This window comes from Rissa tridactyla, chromosome 2 (assembly GCF_028500815.1).
Source record: "Rissa tridactyla isolate bRisTri1 chromosome 2, bRisTri1.patW.cur.20221130, whole genome shotgun sequence".
Classification (NCBI taxonomy): domain Eukaryota; kingdom Metazoa; phylum Chordata; class Aves; order Charadriiformes; family Laridae; genus Rissa; species Rissa tridactyla.
In genome coordinates, this window is record NC_071467.1 from 118,794,222 (window position 1) to 118,821,243 (window position 27,022).

The 27,022-nt window shown below is 38.8% G+C and overlaps 1 protein-coding gene across 8 annotated transcripts in view; it reads right to left on the minus strand.

Annotated features, from left to right (window-relative positions):
* TRAK1 (trafficking kinesin protein 1) overlaps positions 1-27,022 on the minus strand; it is a 134,874-nt gene that overhangs the window by 87,989 nt on the left and 19,863 nt on the right. Inside the window, exon 1 of one of the 8 annotated variants that reach the window (XM_054190302.1) lies at positions 20,911-22,825. The exons of 1 other annotated variant lie outside the window; for it this stretch is intronic. In XM_054190302.1, the coding sequence (XP_054046277.1) occupies positions 20,911-20,996 (86 nt within the window). In that variant the 5' untranslated portion in view covers positions 20,997-22,825. Of the gene's footprint in view, positions 1-20,910; positions 22,826-27,022 lie in introns of those variants that run through there. 6 more of the 8 variants (XM_054190303.1, XM_054190308.1, XM_054190310.1 and 3 more) reach the window with 6 other exon arrangements.

Sequence of the window (27,022 nt, forward strand, 5' to 3'; positions counted from 1 at the left end):
TTCCCTTTCACCACAGGCATAAGACAGCAAAGAAATTATCTCCCCCTCTCAGAGGAGGACTTGTTTACACAGAAATCAGAACACCACAACTGGAAAACGGATGGGCAATATTAACTCTGGGGAAATAAAAGCCTCCTGATATGCAGAATGACATTTCATCAAGTCTACCTCAATTCCATACACTTGAATTTGTGCATGGTATCACCTAACCTGGAAATTGTTCTCATACTGAGAGGCTCAAAATCTGTATTTTGTAATAGTCATAATAGCTAAAGGAACAGATCAAATGATAAATTTATGACACCCATACTCTCATACAAATTGTACTCTACTGTGGCAGCTGCAGAAAGTTTCACTCGAGTGCTTTAACAGAAAATCTTATGGTTACCCCCAAAAGAGCATCCATTATTCCTGTGCTATCACAGTACATACTGAAAAGAACAATGGGGTCACTTGTAATGATTATTTTTAAAATGGTCCCCTTTCAAGTGGATCTTTAGAAATAAGAGAGGGAGATTACTGATATTAGAAATTAGTTGTTCAAATGAAGTTGGAATCAAAATGCAAATCATCGCTTTCCCCTCTGCATTGAGGATAGAAACACCTTAAGTTATAAACAACAAAATATACTGGAAACGCATAGACTGGCTGATTAAAAGGCTCCATTTTTTCCTAGTTGCTACCGCGCATCTGTGAATCACATTTGTTTTGGGAAACTGTTAGATAAGTCTGTTGTTATGAACAAGGGCACGTCTGGGAGTAAGTAACTGAAAGTATTAACAGGACTCCTCGTCTCTTCTTGCCCTCCTCCCCATGCCCTGCCTTAGCAACTACAGGAAACCAGCGACATAACAACACTGCCAAATGAAACAGCACTGATAACCAAAGTGTGATTTGTGTGTAAAAAAACTTCAAGTGAGTTTTGGGAATCAGAGATCTGGTAACCTTTCTGGACACACTGACATTCAACATCTGACATACCTGATCACCTTTACTCATTTACCACTTTATCTCCCAGACGCTTCTCACCAAAAACACTTTTGGCCATAACATTGCAAGTTGCATTACAAGTTTGTGTTGAATGAGTTTCACCTCTCCCCCTTCACCCAGTTCAACATGCACCCCAGTGAGGTACCATGGAACAAGTTCTCCCCCTCATAAACTACCCTGGATCCAACAGCTTCTGCCTTGTCACTGTTAAGAACAAGTAAATACAGAGACACATTCAGAAACAAAAAGTCATTCCCACTCTTCTTTCACACAAGCTGTTTTACGGTTGGCACTTACAGAAACCATAAACAAGCGGAGCTTGAAAAAGCAAACAAGCAACAAAAACCACTTCCCTCAAAACCCACAGTAGTCAGTTTGCCTGGCCTGCTGCAGAAACTCATGTAAGATCTGCATGAGAAAATAAAGTTCTGGATAAGGGAAGAGAATTTGCCTTAATCTTAAAACCTTGTATCAAGAAGGGAACAAAGCAGGCATAAATGTGTATGCCCTCTCCCTTTGACTTATTTAATATCCTCAATTTCAACACAGTGGAAAAATGCTGTTCAGACTCTATCAAACCCATAGAGGCACTGTTTGCACAGCAAATATTATCACCTAATCCAGGGGCACATACTTCTCCTTTAAACTTTCATCTCAATCTTCCTATTGCAGAAAAGAAAAACAAATTACAGTTGAGCAATATTTACCAGATCACCAAAACAGCCATGAAGAGAAACAGACGTTGTAGCTACTATGCCCATGAAATATGAAACATTAATATTATTCTTCAGTCAGTCACACCTATAGATACAGTATTCATAACAAGAAAATGATACAAATTGTTATTGCAGTGTTTCATGTTTACTCCTTCTGACATCCAAATAAATACACAATGTGTAAGTCAGATTATGACTTTTCTTAATGAAAATTCAATGCATTTCATTCTTTGTACTGTGCATGTCAACAGCAGCCTGTGCACAGGATTTAAATAACTCTTCTACCTAATATGACATAACTCAGATTTTGTCACAGTGAGCTGTATTGCATCATTACTACCACTCTAAATACAATGACAGTTTGGGGCCAATAAATATTTTTTTTTAGGCCCAGGTCTGTTTAATTTGGAATGTCTGAACTTAATTTTTTAGTGTAAAACTCTTTGCAGAAAAAGCACAATTCCCTTATCATCTAAGGGAATGTTTTTCAACCAGGCCATTTTCTTCTCAAAAAAAAAAAAAAACCCACCCTTATTTGCACACTGTTTGTTAAAGGCACTCATTCAAAACTTTCACTGTATAAGAGCAATGACACAAGTACAAAGACTTGCTCCTGCACTCTTCCTCTGTACAAAACCCAGATTTTGGTCTAACCCAATAAATGCTTAAAATATGGCGCCTGCACGATTACTATCCGAAGAGCTTAAATTCTATATACACACCAAACACCATTGTCATCTAATAGTACATCTACACAATTGTTCAGACTATGTGGTGTAACTAAGACTTAACTAAGAAGTACAATGGGTATTAATTGCAGGGTACCTGTGGCAGCCCACATTCCAAAAGCCAAATTATAATTGAGCTGTGGTTAGCCAGCACTGCACTCCACTTTAAAAAAAAAAGTTATCCAGCTGTTAAGTACCTAGGCAAAGCAGTTCAAGGCTAACACATATTTACATCAGACGACAGCCAAGATTTGAGGGGTTTGAGGTAAAGAAAAAAAAATCTCCACATCAGCCAGCCATTTCCGGGTTCTGGCCATTAAAAAATGACTTCATTGTTTGTTTGCAGTGTGTTTTGGAGGAAGGGGGTTGAGTTTCATACACCGCATATTTCATACAAATGCAAATAAAATAAACCACTTGCTGCTTCACAACCATTTGAGACAAAGTTCTTCTGCATTCAGGATTAAACACAGTTTAACTCTCAATCTAAAGACACGAATGAGTTAAAGTAATCCTCGCTTCCGCAAAAGCGGCAAGAGACATGGAGCTATTCAGCCATGTGCCTTCCCAGAGCCCAGCAATGACAATAAATACATTTGTAACCTTGTAACATTATTCCCATCACCATCTTGGATTGCAGCAACAGCAATTCACTGTAGTCTCAAAAGGGCTGGGACTCCTACAAATAACTTGCCACCCCAGAGTCACAGGCTGCACACTATGGTGATTACTAACCTTCGAACAATTTTTAGTTATTTATCTAGCTCAGATTTTGTGCTTCAAATAACACTTTTATTCAGCAGTCAAAAGTGGCGGCTTGACTGCTGCAAACACCTGCAAGTTTAAAGAAATATTTCCTTAAAAGAGGAGAAAAATATCTTTCTAGTGCTTCCAACTAAAATCTTCCCCTTTCTTCCACGTCATCCTCTTGCTAGGCATAGTCTCAATTTAACTATTTGGTTTAGACCAGCAGCACAGTTCTGAAGCAAAACCATTTACTGTGAGACAGCTGGTTTTTCAGAACAACTTTGGTGCCCATGAACAATCAATTCCCCTTTGAGTAAGAGAACCTGAAAACTCTTCTCCAAGATGCACTTCAAATGCAACCTGCTGCCAAACAGGGACATGAGACCTCAAATAACCCTGTGGGCTTCATCACTGCAAGGTCATCTGGCACATACCTATGACATTTTCTCCTTCAGAAAGCTTCAAACTGCACAGGTAAGTGGGACATTCAGCCTAAGGTGACAAGCTAAATCTAACCTAAAGTAACCCACCCAAACCAGTAATGAAGATTTAAGTAGCTTCAGTGCCAACAACTTTGATCTACTCATCCATCCCTACTGACCAAATTATTTGCTAATTTAGACAGAACCTCAGGGTACCAAGGGACAGAGAGCACTTTCCACTCTTAGCATCTGCCTGGAGCTACAGAGCTCTGATCCTGTATTCTCATTTACTGATTTACTAATTCTCATTTACTAACTGATGGTTAAATACTTCAGAGGGTTTCAGGGTGCGCAAATTCCCTCCTTTAATGTACTTGCAAGAGTCCCACCAAACATGTTCTTCCCTGATTTGTACATTACTTGGTAGGTCCACTAACCTCTGTTTTACTAAGTCTGCTAAGTTTTACTAAGCTCTTTAAGAAGAGCCCTCAAGCTTTGATATTGACATGAAAAAACATTTTTCAGATGCAAAATGCCCCATGTAGACACTGGAGCAAATCAAAGCCAGTTTATATGTCTGTCTAATCTGTGAAACAGATTAACATGCTGGCCTACCCTCTGTAATTCAGGTACTTCAGCCTTCAGTCTGTGTTTTGCAAAACCATCACTGAATTGACCAAAGCAACTTACAAGCATTCAACTTGCTTATTTCTTTACTAATTCACATTTTGCATCTACAAACGTTTGCATTTTTTTTAAATTTAAAACCAATTTGTTCACTGAGCAGGCGGGCTCAAAAGCCAGTCAAAATGCCTACATAGATTTAAACACTTTGTCAGACCATAAAAAAAAACAACCATTTGCAACAGGTCTGGCTTTTACTCACACACACATATATACTATCACTCAACTGTATAAAGACTTCAGTATAAAGACTGAATTTGATCCCAAATAATTTACTGAGTTGTTTTAATCTTGTCTTGTATTGTATACCCTCTTATAAACCATAGGGTTCTGGCTTTTAAATACGCAGAATGCTAGCTGCTTAGTTAAATCTCTAGCTAGGGAGACATAAACAGTCAAAGTGTAATAGATGAACGACAGAATGTGACAAGCCGTTTATTTACCTTCAAACACTTTACATATAACATGAGAAATGCTGTACTTGTTTTTAAGAGATCCATTATTTTAACAGCAAATTAAAGGGACAGGCATCTTGGACCCTTATCCAAAGTTTTAATTACCCTGGAGGAAACACTGCCTCACCTTCTTAACAGTGCGTTTGTATCCCGTGACCCAGGCAGTCACACCAAAGCCATCTGCTATCTCAACATCACACAGACCCTTTTACTCAAGCCTTATGTTACATTTAAACTACATTCCATGTTTTGTTTTGGTTTTTTTTCCTTCATAGTGGGGTTAAGAACTCTTTGGCCAAATGCAATCTTCAGAGAAATATCAACACCCAGTGGTTACTTCACGTGCTATGAAGGACCTTCTCAGGTATGCCTCTCAAAAAAGGGGCTTTTCTGCCTATGAAACCATTAAAGAATATTTTCAAGCTAATGATTTGAAGGGTTTCTAGAATCACTTTTTACAAAGCCTCATAACCAACAAGTATTAAGCAGATGAAAGCATCCAAAACCAGAACAATACCTGGCTAGTTGCCCATGGCATGGCAAAGTCATTTAGACTAAAAAATTCACCACCAGAGAACAAAAGCCAGAATAGCAGCAGCAATAACCAAAAAAATGCTTAAATGAGAGTATAAACATGTAAAGCATAAAACCTTACTCTCAAGGTCCCCAAAGCTGCTGCTGTGACCTTGTTTGGCCTTGTTTGACCATTAACTCATCAATCAAGCCAGAGTCATGTTTTCTCAAAAAGCAATGCAAATCAAAACATCACAAATAGAAAGCACAATAAAAGAAAAAAAAAAGAAAATAAAAGAAAAGAAAGAAAAACACCCCACTGTTCTCCACAAACCAGTTTCTCACCCACTAGGATTTGGCCTTCAAAAGGAGCCCATCAGCCTCTTCTCCCCTCAGGCCAAGGGAGAGTGGAAGCATACTGTAAGACAAGCCCTGGCTTTGACCTTCGCAGCTGTGAGCGCCTTTATGTAATGCTGCCCCTCTCCCCTCTGAAGTTCCTTCAGGCAAATATTGCAAGGTTCTATAAATAGTTCTTCCTTGTGTAAGCCTCACATTACACCGGCAGCTTTTTACAGCTCCTTCTCCTTTTATTTAATGTAAGCCACCGAATTTGCCCTCCCCCATGAACAAATAAAACTGAAAACAGTTAAAAAATTAGCACATTCCGTTTCCTGCAATACATCACACTACAGGCTGGGAGATCTACGTTAGACATGCTGCGTACCTGTCTTGGAAAGGGAAGGCTGTTTGACCACCATCACTAGTCCAGAGCGTATGAGAAACTGTACATGCAGTCAAAGGAGGAATGCATCAGGTAACAAAACAAAGCTCAGAGGTAGAGCAATGCAAACTATAAACACCTCAGACATGTACTTCTCTTCACACCCATGCACGTGCAAGGTGCTCACTGAGGTAGATCAATACAAGACTGGCATGGTTCAATACTTGCTGAAGAGAAGGAAAGGATCTAATGACTTAACAAAACAACCCAAAAAGACCCAAGAAAATCCATCAAATCATTTGTGATTAGACTGCTGTTGTATTTAGCATGTGTGAACTCCTGCCTCATACACAGCCAATACACAAGCTAAACTACACAAACATCAGGTTAAGTACATTAGCACGTATGCTGCCTACCAGCGTATCTCCCCATACCACTAAACAAAAAGGCAAGTATCAAAGACTTGTCAAACAGTTCAGGTATGGGGGAAACTATTACACTAGCAGCAAACCAGGACATCAAATAGCACGGATGGGAACAGTTATAATAGAAACTTGAAAAGTGTTGCTTGTTTATAGACCAAAAAAGCATGAAACTCCCCACTTTTTTACTTCTCCATAAGCCTCAAAGACTTTCAAAAGATAATTAAGTGCCCAATACTGCTTTTCCACTAGTTGGACCACAATTTCTCTGAAATGCAGCAGAGAAGGTAACACCACTGCGTCTGCTCGAGTCCTGAGCTCATTTCCTATAAGAAGAACCAGTGAGAGCACTTGACCAGAAGCAGGACAGAGAAAAGGGGCACAAATGCAATAAACACACATGAACTAACTATAAGTAAAGTGAAAAGCAAAACAAAACACCCCAACAACCTACTGAACAGTGCCTGGGCCTAAGACAGCATGCAACAGGCAAAGATATTTAAATTAAAACACGTTACCATTCCAAGCCAAATCCCTGATCAGCCAGCCAAGATATACCTTCTTCCTCAGTAGACAACAGTAAAGAGTAAGGGAAAGCAGTGAAAATAGCTGAAAGACCATGCTAGAATGGTGGTTCCCCCCACCACTACTACTGTTTAAACAAAGATACAATTAACCTAATTGCCATCAAATTAGGGCCAAGAGTTTTAGTTAAGTAACCATAAACAAAAGAAGAGACTGACTAAAACCAGATATTTATCATGATTTAAAACCGGGGGGGGGGCGTGGGATTTTAATCTTGTTTTGCATTAGTATTGGTTTTCTCCTATTACAGGAGGATTTTTTAAATTTCTCGCCCTCCACAATGACTTTTAAGAGTCTACATAGAGTTGGTATAATTTAAATTTTTAAAAATGCTGTTTTATGGGATTGAAGAAGTGTCATTTCAAATTTTAATAGCTGTCCTTCTGAAAGGATTTACACAAAATATCACATAAGAGAACTAAGACTGCTGCTTTCCTTTACTATTTCTTATTGCACAGAGACAGCGAGAGCAGGGGTGAGAGGACCAGCTGATAGAAAAAAGGAGTAAGATTCTTTGCAAACTGCCCTAAAAAAACCCCCACGCACCGTACCTGCTGTGTCCTGATACACTTACTTTCAGACTGAGTTTATTGCTTTGGACTAAGTTGAATAATCATATAAGAAGATGATAAAGAAAAAAAAAGAAAATAAAACAAAATATAAAAAAAATCTGTTGAGTAAGAACTTCCCATTTTTTGCAGAAAATAACACCTCAAAGTTTCCTACTATTGCTAGAAGCAATTTTAAAGATGACTATTAGGAAGCTTACCTCAAAGGACAGTCAGACCACCAATTCCTGCTCCAAGTAAGATGCTAAGATCTGCTTTGGCACACTAGCATCATTGGTCCTCACTCCCTGGCAGTAAGCCTCCCCAGGAGCTCCAGCAACTAGCACAACCCAGTGAGAACCTCCCTCACTCTTCAAGGTTGTCTTACAACCCAAAACGTGCACAGAGTTCCTCAGAATCTATCCCACAATTTCTTAACTGGCTGTTAATATCCCTGGGCCTCACATCCATTTTCTTTTGTCATTTTTAAGTAGTTACGTATGGGAAAAATGCCTTCAACCATACACTATTATGTTGGAGAGGAGATGAGAGGACTGAACCCAGCTCTGTCACATACTAACTATAGCCCCTCTCTAAAGCTTTGGGCTAGGGGAATACAGATCACAGCCCTTTTCAGCAAAAAGAAAGCCAGACCTCCAACACTTTTGGATGCCTGGGCGTTACAAGTCACTTTAGGTACCAGTGTTGAGCGACATAACAAGACAACGAATTCCTAAACAACCAGCAATTCTGGGCCTCATACCAAAGCCTTGGTCACATGGACTTCTCAGCAGCTGAGACACGAGCTGCTGACTAACGAGGGTGCACCTCAACACATACCATTCCAACACAGGACTGCTTCCCTTTGGCTTCCATAGAAGTTAATGGCTACAACAGAAGAGAGAAATCCCACAGCCCTTCTCAAAGTGCTACAATGTAGTTTAAAAAAATGGCACAATTATTCTGTCATGTCATTTTTCTGTTTCTGAAGTTTGTGTGTATACATCGAGAATGAAAAAGGAAAATAAGAATTTGCTGTTTAAAGGTTACTCTGTATACCCAGTATATTACCATATACATGCATCTGTGTTCTTGGGAACCTAGAAATGTTTATCTTAACAACAGACTGTGGAATTCTAGGAAACTGAGCCAAATATCCATGGCTTAGTGCCATTAAAGTCAAAGTCACACTAGCAAAGATTTTGGAACAGAGTTTTTAGAAAATTCCAGGGGCATTAGCATGAACATGGCAAGAGCAACGCTGTGATACAGTCTTTAAACAAAAATGAAACAAAACAAAAAGTCTCCTTACAAGGAAGAACTACATAAGAGCACAAGCTAAGGGGTAAAAATGCAAATTAAATGTAAGACATGCTATGTTTTTGCTTCATTTGCAGACTAAACTATCTTACTTAATTACTCAATGAAACTGAAATCCAGCATTGTGGCTTTTCCCAGAGGGCCACAAAAATAAAAATCTGAAGTCACTCAATACAGATGGATCAAATGGTTCCAAGCAATTCAGAAAATTATTTTGGAAAAGAATTGCAATAGTGCTTAAACATGGTGCTTCTTGAAGTTGTCCTCAAATAAATTCCTGTATGCGTGTATGTACTCTCCAAAATGCACAACAGATAGTACTGGACATCAAACTTCACTTACTCAGAGTCACAGCGCAGGCAGTAAGAAAGCACTTGACCAAACTTCCTCCTCCCAGCTCCCACTCTATTGTAAATCTCTGTTGATGGAGTACTGTAAGTGGATTGGGCAAGCTGACCCGCTTAGCGATCAGTCAATTCAGTTTCCCACTTATCGGCATGCCTTATGACTTATTCATATCTTAGCACCCAGTCAGAAAGCATTCTGAGTATACCAACAGCCTCAGGCAAGCAACCAAGCCAGCTTTCAGTGAGGGGAAACAGTTCTTCGACAAACCTTATTCCTGTATGTCAAGGATTTTTTTCCTGTGTGTACTCTACAACTTAATTGGTAGACTGAAATTTCTCTGAAAACTTTCTCTGGAAGTGAAATTTTTTACTACAGTATCAAAAGCAACCCTGGCTCGGGCAATAAGAGGAACTGGACAAATTCAGTAAAATATTAGACACACATGGTAAAGGTGAAAGTACACAGAACGACATGTAGGTTTACAACCTTGGAAAACACCGCATTTGAAGCGCTTCTCCATTTAACTGGAAAAAAAAAAAAATCACTTAATGTTCCCCACCCCCAGCTTAAAAGAAAGCATCTCTCCATACAAGTATATTACGATGCTTAGAAATCTCTTCCTTCAAACTGTTTTTTCATGATCTAAATTTGGCAGAGCAAAGGTCCTGTCAGCCTCAGAACCACAATTAGGATTCATTTTCCTCAACTCATGCATATACTCTATCACAAGCAACACTATCATTCCCAGTACTCAGTTTCCTTAAAATAACGATAACATTGACTCAGATTTAAGACCAGAACATCTTCTGGACTTTCAGTACCCACAGTTACATTGGAAGATAACCAACTTTGGCACCATAGTAAAGTATCACTAAACCAAAGTATCTGACTATTTTAAAGACTTTCACGTGTTTTGCTTAAGCATGAAGAAGCAAGCTGCTGTCATAGGAGCTGTGGAAGACTGGGATTTCTAGATCAATAAGGAAAATGGAAAGCAAGGCCTACAAGTACAATCCTGAATATAAACACAGGATTTCCTGAAAGGAACAGACCTCTTTACCTACTCTGTAAATTCCCTGTGTAGATTGCTTATTTGATATACAAACTCCTATTTGAGCCAGAAAAGGTAAAAAGATGCCAAGATTTGACAGCTGAAGCCATTAACATTAAAAAGTGCTTTGAGACTGCTCACCCTCAATTTCATTATTTAACCTTCATTAATTTCAGGTTCTCCATCCAATATATTCTAGCATCAGACCTTAAAGCTTCATCACATCTCTTTCACTGTCAAGACAGACTATGAAACTCTCCTTGCTATTAAGGAAGGTCTGGGGAACACTTCCTTGCAACTTCGTGTGGCAGACAGTGAAAAATGAACTTGCCTGGAAAGGGCTGCACATCGTATCATTAAAAGAGAGAATTTTTAGAAAAATACTTCTATATTCCACATAGACACTGACTTCCCTGAAATGAAGCCAGCCTGTTTAATGCCTTCTGTGGTTCGTGTAGAAAAGCTTTTGATGTAAATTTAGTCATGCTTTAAGCACAAGCAAGGTGACATATTATAGTGTATCTGACTGAGGTTTTAGGGTCCAACAGAATTTTCAGGAAGAAGTGGTGAAATAACATTAAAAGGCATGCCCAATAGCAGCAGAGATCTCCAGGCCATCACTTGCCCCATACAAATAACAGTTGTGGCTTTGTTTAACAAACTCTTGGTCCATCCTTTTGGTAGGAAGAACAGACCAATGCAAACAGTTCACGCAGCAGTTCAAGTAAAAGACAAGACTGTACCCCAAAGAAAAAATTGCAGTATTTCCCCTACCAAGATTCAGGGAATTAAACATGGTAGTTATTCCTACTGCAGAGTAGAGACCTGGGGGCACTAGTTCACCTTTATTTCCCTTGCTGTTCTGGATCCAGACTCAGTTTTATTCTACTGTACCAACTGCAGGGTTCAGCAAAGACACGACTCCCAGTTTCTACTAAGAACCATTTTCTGTTCTGCTCAGTAAGGTATTCTACCATCATTTTGAAACTGTGAAATTCAAAATATTCCATTCTTCTCCGTGTGCTCTTATGTCTCTGCAAGATCCCATGGCCCACGGCAGGGAAGCTCGGTTTTCACACATCTGTCCCTCACCATGGAAACAGAAAAGGAAGAAAAAACAGTGTGTCCATACCTCATTTATACTATTAAATAAAAATATCATCATCAAAATATCCTACTGATACTCATCATTAGGCTGAAATCTCCATGGCCAAAACAGGAAGCAGAGTTTCCCATGACTCAGGCCCAGCAATTAATTCCCTTGTAAAGTTCCATCATCATCATCAACACCAGCAACTGACATACCAAGGCCAAAATAAGTAACCATCCTTTAGTTAAAAAAGACAGCCAGCTTTTAAGCAGCACTAAGTCTAGTACAGTCCCTCTGGGGTGAATGTCTTGGTAAGTGATAAGCTGCACCAGAATCTTCCTAGAGCTCTCTTTCTTTTAATAGATCACAGGTTTTCTTGTGGGTCTGCAGTTCCACCACTCACGCCCTTGCTCCAAAGCTGCTGTTCAGTCTGGACTCCACAGCCACACACCTGCACAGCCCCTGCCCACAGCCCAAACGATCTCTGTGCAATTTGAGCAGGCACTCTGCCAATTTCTCAGGGGGATGAGCCTGTGCCAAAATGCCCTCTTCCTCAGTCTCACTCTACATACTCTGACTGCAGTAGAAACACAAAGGTTTATTAATAAGCAGGAGGAACAGGTCAGCAACTTGACTTGGATCCACAACTTTCTAGGCTAAGATCAATTACACAGACGGGCCAGCTAAGAGACCGTTTTTCCCAGAACGTACCATGAAACTGCATAGAAACAACACAGCATACACCTATATGGTCTCCCATAGAATCCTACTGCCAAACGAGTGCTCATACAGCCACGTTGATACGGAACAAAACAGTGTTTTATAACTCCCACTGATTTCAGATAATCCGTGCTAAATCTAGGTAGGGAAAAAAGCAACGCAGAAGTCCTGCAACAGACAACAGATCACTTAACAACTGGCACTACATTTTGCAAATTTTCCTCCTTCAAACTTTTGCATAACAGTATCATTTCATAGATTTCTTGTCTTCCTTAATCTTTACATTGTGTTCAGACCTGAAGACACTGAACAAAGAACAGAGCTGTTCATTAGCCTTTCTAAGGCCTCTACATAGAGATACCAATTAATAATGCAATTAAGAAGCCATACAAAACCCAAATGTACAGCTAGCACAAAGAATATTTTCTTGCTACTAGAGTGCATATATGATTTACTGGCATGATGTGTAGCTGCAAGTTTCTGAATTCAGCCAGATTTTTCATTTTTCCCCTTGCACAAGTTTATTCTTACCTAACAAGAAGCTTGTTTATGCAGTCATGCATCAAAACTATGTCACTGAAGATATATGAATCTGTTCCGTTCAGTTCTTAGATTTTTTTCATTTTATTTTTTTAACACAATTCTGGTTAAATAATGTGTATGCACATTAGTCCATAATGGTAGAGTATTTTCCTACAGATGAAGGCAGGAAGCGAATTTGAGCATGCTCTATCCTCCAAACAAACCTGCAGACATTAGAGCCGCACAGGTCATCCACTGTGCAAAAAGGCAACTAGAGAGAACACTAGCTACATCATTTTTATGTTCCTCAGTGCAGCCACCAGGATCAGTGACCTGACTATGCCATCAAGTCTTTAAAACCAAACATTTAATAGTTAGCTATCATAGTACAGCTTGCATTCACCATCAGCTCCCCTTGCTGCAAGACAAGGGGTATCACCATAGACATCAGGTTTTAACCATTATGGTCTGTGTTTTTCAGACAAATTACAAACAGCTGTAAAAATAAAACTGAACTTCAGTTTAGCAAATTTGCAAGTTACCCAGAGCACATCACATGTTCTACACGAAGATGGGCAGAAAACACCTGACCCAACAAAGCTGAAGAGCTATATGCAGAATTTTCCTACAAACATCCTACATAGGCAAAGTTGCACAACCAGATTAAGCCCAAAAAAATCTGCAGGACTGCACATGTAGCACAAAAGTTAGTCACCATACAATAGTCTCAGCAGGACCAACACCCACCAGTCAAAATGAAGAAAGATTAACACTCAGCATGAGCCCATTCTGACTGGCCAGAGGAACGAAAGACAAGAGTTTTCAAAGTTATTTTCAACTGAGAGAAAAGGAAAAAAAGAAAGTTTTTCCATATCAGGTAGACAACACTACTCCTGTATGAAAAGACAGTGTGATGGAACATATAAAACCTACCAATAAATAGTAAGAGGAGAGATGGTTGATCTTTCACTTCAGCATGTCTGCAAACCTTCGATTGCATGGAACTTTGTTTTATGAAACACTGTAGCACCTAACACCATAGCAGCCTACCTTACTTTATCTTTGGTGTCCCCACAGCAATGAAATACACATCACTGAAATGTTTCTGCTATGTGGCAGCATTCCCAGGTATGTCATTTAGAGAAGTCTCAAACAGCTTTGAATTCCATTTTAAATTCTCTACCTGCAAATTTTACTTAGAAAGATAAACATGAAAGTGAGGAAAAGCACGTTCACTCAGCCATTCACATGGAGACTGAAATGCTGGGGGTGACCTTTGACTTTAGTACTAAAACAAAACACACATTAAAAATAAAAAAAAAGTTGGAAGGGAGGAGGAGAGAAAGCACTGCAATGTATTCAGGGGAGTCTCACTAGCTATTCTGCCACCTGGAAAAAACAGTACCTTTCCTGCCCCAAGTTCATAATGTAACATGTAATCATACAAAATCGTGGCCCCTTTTGTGCATTGTGCTATTTTTCTACCTCAGCTGTCTTTTTGAACAATCATTCTGTGATTAAAATAGATCAAATTGAAGCTCACAAGAGGTTTTTTAAAATATCAAGTTTTAAATATTAAAAAGCTGCCTGTAGCTGAGTATCATGGTCAAATTAAAGGTTTCACAATTTATAATAATTCCTTTTTCAGTGGCATTGTTGTCTGCATCACCCTTCCCTGGTTACTGTGCATTCATGAAAAAGTCTTGCACACAAGCAAATGCAGTAGTGTACAACTTAACTCCCATTCCATCCAAACTGTCTCAGGTCAGAGCCTTTCCACTAACGCAAAGCGAAGAGCAGCAGTTCTCAGATTCGCTTTAGTTAAAAGGTGTCAGTTTGCTGAGATCCAGGCAGCCTTTGAACACCATCACAGTAAAAAAGTAAGTTTCCCCTCACGCAGGCCTACCGATTTTCCCCTCAATAACACAGAGATTATTCCTAACAAACCTGAGAAACCTCCTTTTTCTTTGCAAGTTACCAGGAAATAACAACATAGTCAAAAATAGACAACATAGTTGGGAATGAAAGGTACCTTTTTCCCCCCTTCCCATTCCAAACCATTAGTTGCTCCCTTCCACAGCTCTCCGCCAGGACTCTGTCCCTCAGCGACTCTCAAAGTCTAACCAGACTGCTAAAAATAGCTTCTCATCTACAAGACATGTACATTATCTGCGGAAAACATTTCTGCAGACCTAGTAACAGCCCCACAGCTCAGTCTGGTGACATGAGAGACTAAAGAGGCAGGCTAAAGAACGGTTTGTCAAGTTAGGGAATCCTTTACTGCATGCCCATCGCATACAGAACGTGTATTTTTTTCCCCAGGCAATAAACACTTTACAGGCAATCTCAAAAAATTGTATTGAAAATGCCTTTTTTGCATTATAAACAACACTGACTGTAAAATCTGAATATGTTAGAAACACATTGATAATAGTATACATTAGTTCACAATTCAGCAGTCTTCCATGGTTGTTTCTCTGGAGGTCTTTATAAGTAACATAATAAAGTCCGTGACATTTTGTAGGCAAGTGCAACGCTCTAAGTTATTTTTCTCACTATAAAACAGTAATAAAACAGAGGGATTAAAAGGCTTGTCCAGGTCACTTTTGTATGGGTACCTGTGTTCTGGTGCTTCAGTGCACGCTATGATCACTACAGTAAAAATGCACTCAAGATGCTCCAGTACCCGAAGTTTGGAGCTACAGAATTAAAGGCCAGTTAGAGTCTCAAAAAAGGCATGTGAGGCATGTTTCCATCAAACTGTGAGAAGGGACAAAAATTTTGATAGCACTTCACAGAACGAGAAGAGTGTTTTAACACTAAAAATACCCAGTTCCTTATTCCTTTCTATCTCTAGAACCAAGTTCTCTAGTTTAACAGCAAGAATTTAATGGAATATGGGATTGGTCTGATGTTCAAAAGGGTTGCACATAAAAACATTTGGTTTGCATTTTGAGAGACAGCCATAACAAAACCTACTTCTAATACAAATGAATCATAGAGATTGAGGCTGTCCTTCACACAGATGTTCACTCAAAAACTTGAGATGGTCTTTTCTTGTCAGTAGCAAAGCAATGAAATGCTGTTCAATAAAGACAAAATACAAATATTTGCCTCTTTCTCCCTTCAAAAAGTTAGTTTTAGACAAACTGATAGATTCTAATTACTTTTAAATTACGGTAAAGGCAAATGTAACAGACGTGACAAGAAGTAGGTCAGCTTCAGACACTGCATAAAATGGCATTCTGCACTGTATAACTAAGTGCCATCCAAACAAGTGCCATCCAAAATTTTCAAGACATCTTATAAAAAAAAGAAATCTTGACTCACAGCATCTGTATTTGAGATTGTTTTTTAACTACGAAGGAACCTGACATCTCTCAGAAAGACAAAGAAAAAGTTATCAAGACTTTGAAACTCCATGCACAAAAAACTGTCCTCCCGGTACAGCCCATAAACTTCTGCAACTTCCACCACTCACTGCTGCCAGAGGACAGTACTGTGACTTGCTCAAAATGGATGGAACAACAAAGCTCTTGTGTCATTATAGGAAACGTTCTGCAACCCACCACAAAGAACCTTGGTTTGACTCTTATTCTATATGGTTTATAGAAGTTAACTTTGTTCACAGAGAATTTAAGTAGTGAAACATTCACCATCAACTTAAAAGTTTTTAAACATGAAGATGTCCTATTTACTCTGTCTCTGTTTTTGTAAGGATGTTGAGGTATTTTAATTCTTCACTTGGAAGACAACACTAGCTTTCATAATGATACCTCCCAAACTGAATCTGTTATGAAGTTATAGATCCGTAAAGTACAGTTACATGTCATAAACTCTGATTGCATTAAGGGCTGTAATTTTAAGAAACCGGGAGTGATATCAACACCACCTACTCCAGACTTTGAATACACGCTTCAGAAGCATTTTTTCCTTGTACAGTTAAAATCCCCAGCTGCTTCCAGACCAACAGTATGATTTTACCCCAAATAAATTCCTGTGAAAAGTTGAAGTAATACTGGAAAGCAGCAGATTTTTTAAAGTAAAGATTTAAAGTGTGGGTGGGGGTTTTTCCTAAGCTTAATGTAGATTTTAGCAAAGCAGAACTTTCCATGGCTACTGCAAACATACAGGGAATCCATTCGTCCATTTGTTTTTCCCATGACACTTTCATCAGAGGGCAAGTCACAGCAGTTACACTATGACCCTCCTGCTGATGTTATGTTAATGACCACACCAGAAACAAGTTTTCTGAACAGAGTTAAAAATTACTGTGCTGTTGATGTAACAGCTATAATTTGAAGTTACAGTATTGGGAAACAGACAAGTAAACTAGTGCTTAGGCATAACTTACAAAAAAGAAAAAAGGAAAAAGAGTAGAAATCCCAGTGAACTTGCTTCTTTCTTTAAGAGGCAGAGAAGAGCAAAGAATTTGTCTGATCTAAGACGACTGCCATTTCAAGATAAATAAGCTCAAGTTTGTTTTCTTTGGTTTTGCTTTACATTGGATGGAGGGCACTGAGAGGATGATGCATGTGAAGTAACTTACCTGCTTTCCTCTCAACTTCGAGAGACGAGCATTTTCCCTACAACATTTGTTGTCTCTCTCACCACTTCAAGAACTTTACTCATGGGAAGAAAAGGAAAAGCCAGGTTCAAAACTCACCAACCCTTCTCAGCAAGAGGAAGGATATCCTGACCAGAACCACTACTTGTTTCACCTTCCCAGTCAGAGCTACCAGGAGCAGCACCAAACAAGTTTACTGAAGACTCCACTGAAAACTGGCTAAACCAGAACAAGTGCCAGTATTGGAAAGTTGATTTTTCTTCACTCTCCCTGGTACAGTTAGGTGTAGTTGTGCAGTAACAGTACTGCATTTCCTGAGAATGAAGAGTGGGGTTAAGGGAGGCAAGCAAACAAACAGTCTGGCCAGGCACAAATAAAAATAAGCTCAAGGTCTCTTATATCAATACATGTCTAAATTAGAGTTTCCACATGATATCTGAGCTATCTATATTAAGCCTCTCAGGCCAGTCTTCCACTAAATTAAGCTCTTGAGTGGCTTAAAGTTCACATGATTTTTAGAGCCTAACTAGGCAGCTATTCTTTCTGCATCTCCTGTATTGAAATTTTTTTTTTTGTCAGCTACATTTTTCAACTTCAGTTCCAGGTCTCTAATGAAACCTTATATGTGTGAAGTCAAATGACATCAGGAAGCACATTTCATCTCTTTTAGACCAAAAGGATTTCGGAATGAGGTGGGATCAAAGGGAACAGTACCAAAGTTGTTGATGAGGAAATCGTTTCAGTATTTAAAAAGCTAACAACATGGAAACCACAAGGTGAAACACGCTCCTATCGCTTCTAATCCTCAGGTTTTCCCAGTAATTGCTGTATGGCCCCACAATGACTAGTCATGATTTGAAGGCAAGCTGTACTGCTCTAAAAGGCCACATATCCACCTCAGTCTTTTAATTTCATATTTGAAAGGAGTTGTCTTAGAATAATTCCAACTAAAATCCTAATTAGGAAGGCTAATAAACGTATTTTAAATTAGTCCCAATACTTCCGGTTCTGTTTAAAGACTTAACTAAGATGAAGTTATTCTGTTTTCTGGCTAGTCTGCAAAGACGGCAAGTTTTAGTACACTTTGCTTTTATCCAAGCTCCCTTCACACATTTAGAACCCGACTGCTCACAGAACAAGATCTTTTGACTACAGGGTAGTTTCTAACAACACCTTCCACATAAATTCCCTCCACCTCCACTTTTTCTTTTTAGTATCTGTGTTACTGCCAAGTTTTGGGACACAGTTCACCGGAAAGAAACAAAACTGATTTCCATTGTAGTCCATGCCATAGCAGTACATACGTTGAACGGCAACACCTGGGATACACAAGGGGGAGGGCAAATTGAGAAGAAATAAAAGTCTGTTGAAAATATTTCTGATTTTAATATGTTCCTCCAAAAATACTTTCTCCACAAGAACTGAAAAACTGCTCAACACCTGTGCAAGGCAGGTGTTCCTCTGCATTTTAGAGATAAATAAAGAACGTGGGGACAAATTCTGAGCCACTCTGTGATGAATATAAGCACCTCACTGGAAGCAGACTTAATGGAAAGAAGCAGCATGGGAAGTTAAGTGAACAGGGGGAATACAAAGTCTTTGTACTCACTGTACCTTTATGTTCTTTATCAGGGGCTGAAACAGGAATTTACAAGAGGAAAAACTGATCCGTATGAAAATGAGCGAGAAAAATCCATCAGACTTATTTCACTCAAGAGCACATTAGATTTGTCAGTCTAATCCCTACAGACAAGGGCTCCTACTAGAATTTAAGTGCCCTTTGGTTGCAATGTAATCCTACCTGAACTAGTGGGGACAGAGAAGGAGGGGAGTAAAAAGAGCTAACAAGAAGGGTATTCTTTCTGACTGATATGAACTCCATTTCTGTCCAGCTACAATTACACTCCCATAATTTGCAAAGTCATGTTACAGATGCTAACAACTCTACAAAAAGGTCTCCTTTCCTTCCCTTTGCCTTCCTACAACAGACTAAAACCAGCTGTAGCACTGAGATTTTTGAGCATGCTAAGGATTTTAGGTATTGCAGGTACAGTCCAAAGCATTTTTATAAAGTTTTAAGATGTAAAGCTTTCGATTAAGAAACGTCAGTTTCCTTCAAGTCAGTCAATCACAGAACAAGGAACAGTTATTGTGGGCATTGTTCCAAAGCTAAAAAGCTCCCAACCACAAAAAGACCTTTTAAACTATTTTGGCTCTGAGATGAAATGGGTTTTATAACAAAGAGCATGTGAAAAATAGAGTTGAACTTGATTTCTTGCTTTAACTTGATTAGAAGCAATTGCAAATATTTATTTATTTTAAACAAATTCACTAGATGTAGTCATTCTTCTCACAGAGTTCAGACACAGACAAGATGTGGAGTAGTAAAAAGAATTAGTAAATTATAAGGAGTTGTCCCTCATTTGACTATAGCAGAGAAGATTACATTAAAATTAATTGGTAAGCAAACAAATTCACAGTAACAAAGCTGGAGCAGGGGGGAGGAGAGACCGGGAATCTAAGTAGTTTTACCACCTTCCTTCCAGCCACCAGCACACAAATACATAACTCTCCAACAGCAATCTAATATTTCAGAATGACCAAGGCTTAAAAAATTCTTTTAAAAAAATTCTATGAAGAAAATAGTTCACACTGTCCAAAATTCATGCATTAATTTTTAACCATTTTCCTTTTTTTCTGGTTTAAAGTTCTGGTTTCAAATTTAAACATGGATAAGAAAAGCAAACTCCAACCATATCAAGAAAATGAGCTTCATAAAAGATGACATCTCCAGCACAAGTCAGTTATCTTGTGTTTCAAAGGAAACACTCATATCTAAGCTCCTTATGTCGCAGAAATTTCCATTTAACAACAGAATGAAGTCCAGGATACCAGTTAGACAGGCATCATTAATAGTATACTCCAATAAATAAGCATAAAGTTACCAAAGTATCTATCAGCATATAAGAAGATTAATACACACAGCATATAAATGTTAATGTATTTCCTGCTTCTTACACTCCAGGATCACCAATAGAAATCAGTGACGAATTGTCCTATGAACATAGAACAATACATGTATCCCAAATAACTGCAATTACTTTGCAGTCGAAAGCCTGCAAGACTTTTCAAGTAATTCAGTTTGCACTGATTTGCCAGCTCCCACTACAACACTCGTTTAATAATTATATGATGACACCTGATGCCCAAAGCAGTTTCATCTGTAGCCTTAAAAACATTAGCTCTCTCAGATTCCTTCTGGTTTCTTCTCAAAAAAAGCCCATATGGTGGCAGCATTTTAAATAGCGTGTCAGTTTACTAGGACTAACTTCAGACCTTGACGTAGTGAGAGAGAAAGCAGCCACAGTAAACAGGGATCCTTGACCCATTCAGGCACAGCAAACTGTCGATGTCCTACTTTTGCGCACCAAAGAATAAGTCTTTCCCCACTGCCACACCAGAATAAAATCTGCATCTGACAACACAAGAGCAGCTCAGCTCAGCATTATTTGAGAAAGAGGCCAGGCAGCGTTATGCAGTGCAATAGCTGAAAAACAGCATTCAACTAAACTGCAGAGTAAGGGAATCTGAAAAGTACTAAAGCAGCATTTGCCATGTTCCCTTTTTTTGTCTGCATTAATTTAAAACATGGCTAGCAATGCCTCTGCGCACACACTACATACATACTACGTTCACAGCTAAGCTCCGAGAGAGACAAACAGTATCAGGGGATTACAGCTCCGGAGCAGCCATTGCTGTACCTGGTTTTCAACTCTTCTTGCTCTTGATCATCTGCATAGCATTCTTCCTTTCTTGAGCCTCCTTTTCCCCTCCAGAATTTCACCATTTGGCTAGCAGGCTCACTTTAAGTGTCGCTTCTATTTGCGTTTCCCCCACATGAACAGTTCTTGATGCTGTAAGGTCATTTGAATGCAATTGTAACTTTGGCTCACGCACAAGTTTCCTCGCCCTCTCTTGGCGGAGCAGTTACACAAACTACCAAACTGAGTCTAAGAGAAGGGGTTAGACTACTCTCCTCTACAGTCTGCTGCGTTAAAACCTTGATCTTTCAACTGCTTTTTACAGTATCTACATTCTTAACCATGTCCAAAATTTTTAGTTTGAGCACAGAGCAGTATAGACAACTGTATGCAAACATCCTCTGGACAGAATAGATGTTAGCAAATCTTTTTCTTTTAAACATCACATAGAAAATATAAACAGGGAAGCAGATACCATCATGAAAACACTACAAGATGTTTCCAGAGTCTTCACGGTAATAGTAAGATGTATCTATAGAACAAAATACAGTAGTTCTTTAAAACTGCATGCATTTCGAAAGACTAAGGCTTTCTGCTGCAAGTCCTGAAACACCGATGAAGGAACAGAGCTGTGAGCTCATCTGGCAATCACACAAGTCCTCCCGCAAATTAAGCCCCATTTTGCAGAAATTATCCTCCAAAGGAAAGCCAGTCACAAACTCTGCCCTCCTTCAAAATGGCATTTTTATATAGTGCACCTATAGTCACCTCAGCAAAGTTTGAGTTTTAAGAATTTGGAAATAATTTGTCATTCCTCAAGAAATCTTTTAAGCAATTTCCTTTCTTAATTTCTTCTCCAAGACAGATCACAACAGTTCTTCTCAGACCGCCTCCTGCCCCCTCACACATTCTGGGTAAGTTTGCAGTCGCAGCCACCTCTTCTCCCAGAAGCAACTCTCTTTGTGGTCTGATTCAACTCTCAGTGTCAAAACAAAGGATGTGTAAACATCGTCTTCCAAGGGTAAGTTCGCACCAATGACAAACTTTAGAATCTCTGTGGATATGAAATGCAACTCACTCCCAGCAAAACCTCTCCAAAAGCAGGTGGTCCTTCAGACAAAATAAGAGATAATGCAATTTTAAACATTTCTCATTTTATCTTGCTTATTAGAAGTTACCTTCCCACTTGTGTCTATCTAGATTTTTTTATAAAGTTCAATTGTAATTATTCACAAGGCTTACACCTACATCAATGGCTATTTACAGTGCTTCCTACTGCATCAAGCTTTTGGATGCTGACAACTCAACTCTGATCAAGAGAGGATTCCTCATTCTGGACTGACTTCTTATTATATGAATCCTTTACACTCATGCATGTTTTCAGATTGATTTACATTCAATCATCCAGTTATTCTTCAGTTCAAGACTGAGCATAACTCTATGCCTGGATAATGTTCAGCCTTTAAGATACATAAACCATCATTTACTTTATCAGTGGAGCTGCAGATATTCCCAGTATCTTTTCACAGCGCAGTTTTCCTGCTTCACAACAGTCCTGACTCGTGCAGCTTTAACATATTGAAGTGCAAGAACTGTTATGAGTATCAGGCTGTGATTACAGAAGATTGAAATCCACCATATGGTGAACAGTGGATTTGATGAGGTGATTTACATTTGCAAATGTAATTCTATTCCCATGTGCACTTCTATACTTCATATTAAGCTTGAACACAAAGACCTGCAATAGGAGAAATTAAATTTGAGCCTGATAGCAAAGTAACAAGATTTAAAGTAATAATAAATGAAAATATTTCACATTGAACTTTTCACTGAGAAAAACATTGTACCTGTCCTATTTCAAAGACGACATCTTTCTAGTCCTCAAGTTACTTATACCATTAGTTCCACTGTTAGGGAGATAAATTTTTCTACCAGTACCATGGAACTTTAAAAGGCAGAGATACAGAAAAATAATTTTTAAATAAAAAGTTTCCCTTTCTTCCCCAAGAGTGGAAAAGGGGAAAAAAAAAAAAAAAGAAAAGAGAAGGAAAGGAAAGAAATACAGCAGTATTTCTTCAGCGGTCAGTATCTATTCGAGACAATCCAGAACTAACATTCACAGCAATATGAGAATACAGCACTTTAGTGGTCAGGAAATGGAATAAAATACTCCTTTAAGGCTGAAATTTCAGAGAAAAATGTTTCTTTTCACCAACATGCAGAACTAAGAAAGATTTCCTGTTCATCCCCTTTGTATACAAGTTGGGATTTCCACGGATGTTTCCCTGAAAATCACAGCAGATAAAATATCTTGTGAAAATCCATTTTTTGCTTTCATTCATTTCTCAGTTACAAAATTCACTTTTTCTGAGAATCAAGAATTTTTTCAGCCAACATTTTTCTTTTAGATTTCCCAACGGGTCAATGTAAATTGCCATCTTCCACCTGTCTTGTCTGCATCTTCAGCAGTAGGAAGATTTGCTGACGCGATAATCAAGAATGAAACTAACAGTAAGATTACTGATCCTTTGCCAGACTGTGTCACTGTTAAATATTCAGTGAGATAAATTAGGATTTAACCCTACAGCTGACTGGCTACTAAAGCTTGTATAGGTTTATTATTTGGCAAAGTTTATTCTGAAACACAAGTCATTGCTTTGTATGCAACTGGATGTGAATTGCCAGATCAGCGTACCTCAGACCTTCAAAGCATTCTACTCCATTCCAATTTAAATAATTGATTTGTTGTTAAATGAAGGAACCATCAACTATTCATCTGACTTTCACAGGGGAAAGTAGTTTCCGTCAAGACACTGTTGAGCAGTACATGGGTAAACCGTTACCAAATAATCATCCCTTTTTTTTTTTAATTTAGAAAAAACAAAAAGCGTCTATAAATCCCAAAGCACATTTTACTCAAGATACTTGCAGTACATGCACTAAGATTAAATTGTCACAGAAGTGCAATCAGCTCTGCTCCTGAAGGATGGGAAGACAAAAATCGAACAACAAAAGGGAGAACAAGTGACAGATTTGGACACTTGAGCCTTACCCCAGATTTTGCTAAATATAAACATAGGACTTTTATAAGCAACAAGAAAACAGTTATTTGGTGCTAGTTACACACATATTTTTATGAAGAGCCACCTTGCTGATACTATGAGACCTCCAAAGCCTCAAGGCATTAACTAGATGTCTCCTGCCTATCCATAAAACGTTATGCCACGACAATAGGAAAAATCCAGCACTGCATGAGCTACATCATCCATCTACTCACACTGCATATCCTCAAGATTCTCTGCTTCATAGTGCTACTACAGAAGCAGTAGAAGTAACTCAAGTCTACAGCCTGGCACATCTGTTCTTTGATAGTCCATTTGCTATGGGGGGAAAAAAAGCCTAACCAACCAAATAAATAAATAAATAAATAAAGACCATAAAAAAAAAATCCCAATAAGCCTGCATCAAAGCACAAAATTTTTTTATTTCCTTCACCTGCATCGTATTTCAATTTGTTTCTAAACTATTTTATTTGATAAGTTTGTAGTGTAACTTTCATTACCATCTTAACTTGGTGGTGAGGAAGGAAAAGGTCATTGTGTTCTAAAAAATAATCTAAAGAGAGGTTGGAAGAAGGGAGTAGCTTGTCTGTGCTATTAACTAGTTGTGTTTTACTAATGCAAGGTAACAAAAGTTCGTCCTTTGTAGTAACTGCTATTAGACATGGTCGGTGTAAAGATCCAAACTGAAGTGATGGGCCAAGAAAGTTTTCAGAGAAAACTGTGGATCATTTTTCCAGTGAAGAATATCCCCTACACCGCCCTTTCACACCCACACAAGCAAATATGTGTTCAATACAAAATCCCTTCCCTGCATCTTCTCCGAGAACACTACGTAGGCAGGATAAATTATTATTCAGAACTAGAACATTTGGAATGTATCTCAGCTTTTCAGATACCCAGGCACACTCAGTAAACAGCAGATTATTCTCTGAACAAGTGGGCAGAGTAGTAGAGTGTCTTAATATTAGAAGTATGAACTAAGTTATGCGGCTACTATAAGAAAGCTATAAGCCACAATACAGACAAAGTTTAGAACTAATCTAGAAAGATTTAAGATCTTGCAAAAATAGGATTAAGCATTGTAACAGAGGAAGTGTTTCTACTTTCCTCCTCATCTAATGCACGTTTGTGGTCTAGTATTAAAAAAAAAAAAAAAAGAAAGTTAAAAGCAATTCAACCGCAAAAATAAGAATAAAATAAAAGCATCTTGTTCCCCAAATAGTCCTTCTCTGCCTTGGCAATCCTACAACACGAAAAAACAAAATACAAAACAACAACTATACCTCCAAACACACATACACTGGAGAAAAGCACGCAGGCCTTTTACGAATCTGCATAATACAGACAGAAAAAAAAATCCTGAAGACAGAAGTAGAAAGCAACAGATTATAAAACACCACTCTGTGCCTCAGTTGTGTATGGTATCCCTATAGCAGTACCCATCACATCTCCATCAACAAGTTACACAAAAAGGTCACACAGCTCAATTCACCTGTTCCAGGCACCAGCAGGGAAAGTTTTACTGAGGACTGAAACAAACCAAAGAAACTCTGAAGTCTCCTCCCCACCTCTGTCCTCTTTCTCTACGCACAGTGCACACATCCCCCACACTACACAAGACATCAGTGGCTGAAAGTGTCTCTCCACATGATGCCTCAAGTAAAAACAAGTGCTTTCGAGTTTGAATCAACCGCTGTGGCTCATTCTTCATATTTAAAGATGGAAAGAACAAGTTCTTCCCAACTCTGGATTGTGCAAGTTTTCTTCCTTTGAATTACATCAAATAATTCATGCTTAGGTTTCACAACATACACCAGCAGGAACAAAGCAGTAAGCTTACATTTGAAAGGAACCTTACCATTCAGTATTAATGTGAAAGGACAAATGTGGAAGACAAGCAATGATGCTTACTCAGTGTATCTGAATGAAAATGGCTTCTGAGGAAAAGCGGAAAGAAGGAAACTTTAATGAGTATTAGAGAATTCAGCATACGTTTCATAGACTTACACAGGCACTGATGCCAGGGACCTGCAGGGACTGGCCACGGAACAGCAATCAGAGCCAGGTAGAGCCAGCCTGTGGTACAGGCAGCAGCTGCAGAAGCTGCATCAGACATTTGGTACATCTGCCTCTATCCCCACGGGAACCTGCTGCTCCAGATGGCAAACAGGTACTAAGCACTATATGGGTTTTTTTCTAAAATCAGTTTAAGGACAGACAGACAGCACAAACTGAATAGATTGTCAGCTGCTTTTAAAAAAGAATTGGCTTGGTGTCATCCCAATTATGCTAAAAGCCCCCAAAACAGCGTCAGGAGGTTGCCGGCAGAAAAGCAGAGTACATGTGCTATTACTCCCTCAGGTCCAAATTCCCTCTGCCTCCAAATCTGTTATTAACTACTGCTTGTAATTATTAAAACCAAAACACTTCAGAATAGACATCAGATTAAAAGCAAAGATAAGTATTCAATACTTATGCTTTCACCCGTAATTCCATGAAAAGTTAAGGTAAATGTGTTTTTGAGGGCAGATAACTTACACTAGCACTCAGTTGCTACTTGTATTTTAACATTACTGCAGACAATTCCAACAAGCTCCTGGATGCCTCTGAGCAGCGTAACTCTTTGTTCAGCTTGCATCTGCGAATCCAAAACACAAAGCTGGTCCATTCATTTTTCAAATGTTACCACCTAAACATCAGGACTGTCAGACTGAGTTTATGTGGCAGTAAGTCAAGCAAGGGTCCAGTTCTGCCCTCAGTTACACCCTCGTAACTCCAGTTAGTACAGCTGTGCTACTTTGGATACAATACTGTAGAATATAACAAAAACTACAAATTAAAAGACAATTTAAATTAACGTTTTGGTTAACTGCTCAGGTTTAAACTTTTTGGTTGGTTGGGACTTGTAAGCACAAAGCCCCCACCAAGAAAAATAGCCTTATCAGTGAGGCAAGCTAAGCTAAATTACTTATACTCCAACAATCCTACCTAACCACGCACACTCACAGACCATCTATCCTCTCCATTTGACAGCCCAGTGTTGTATTCAG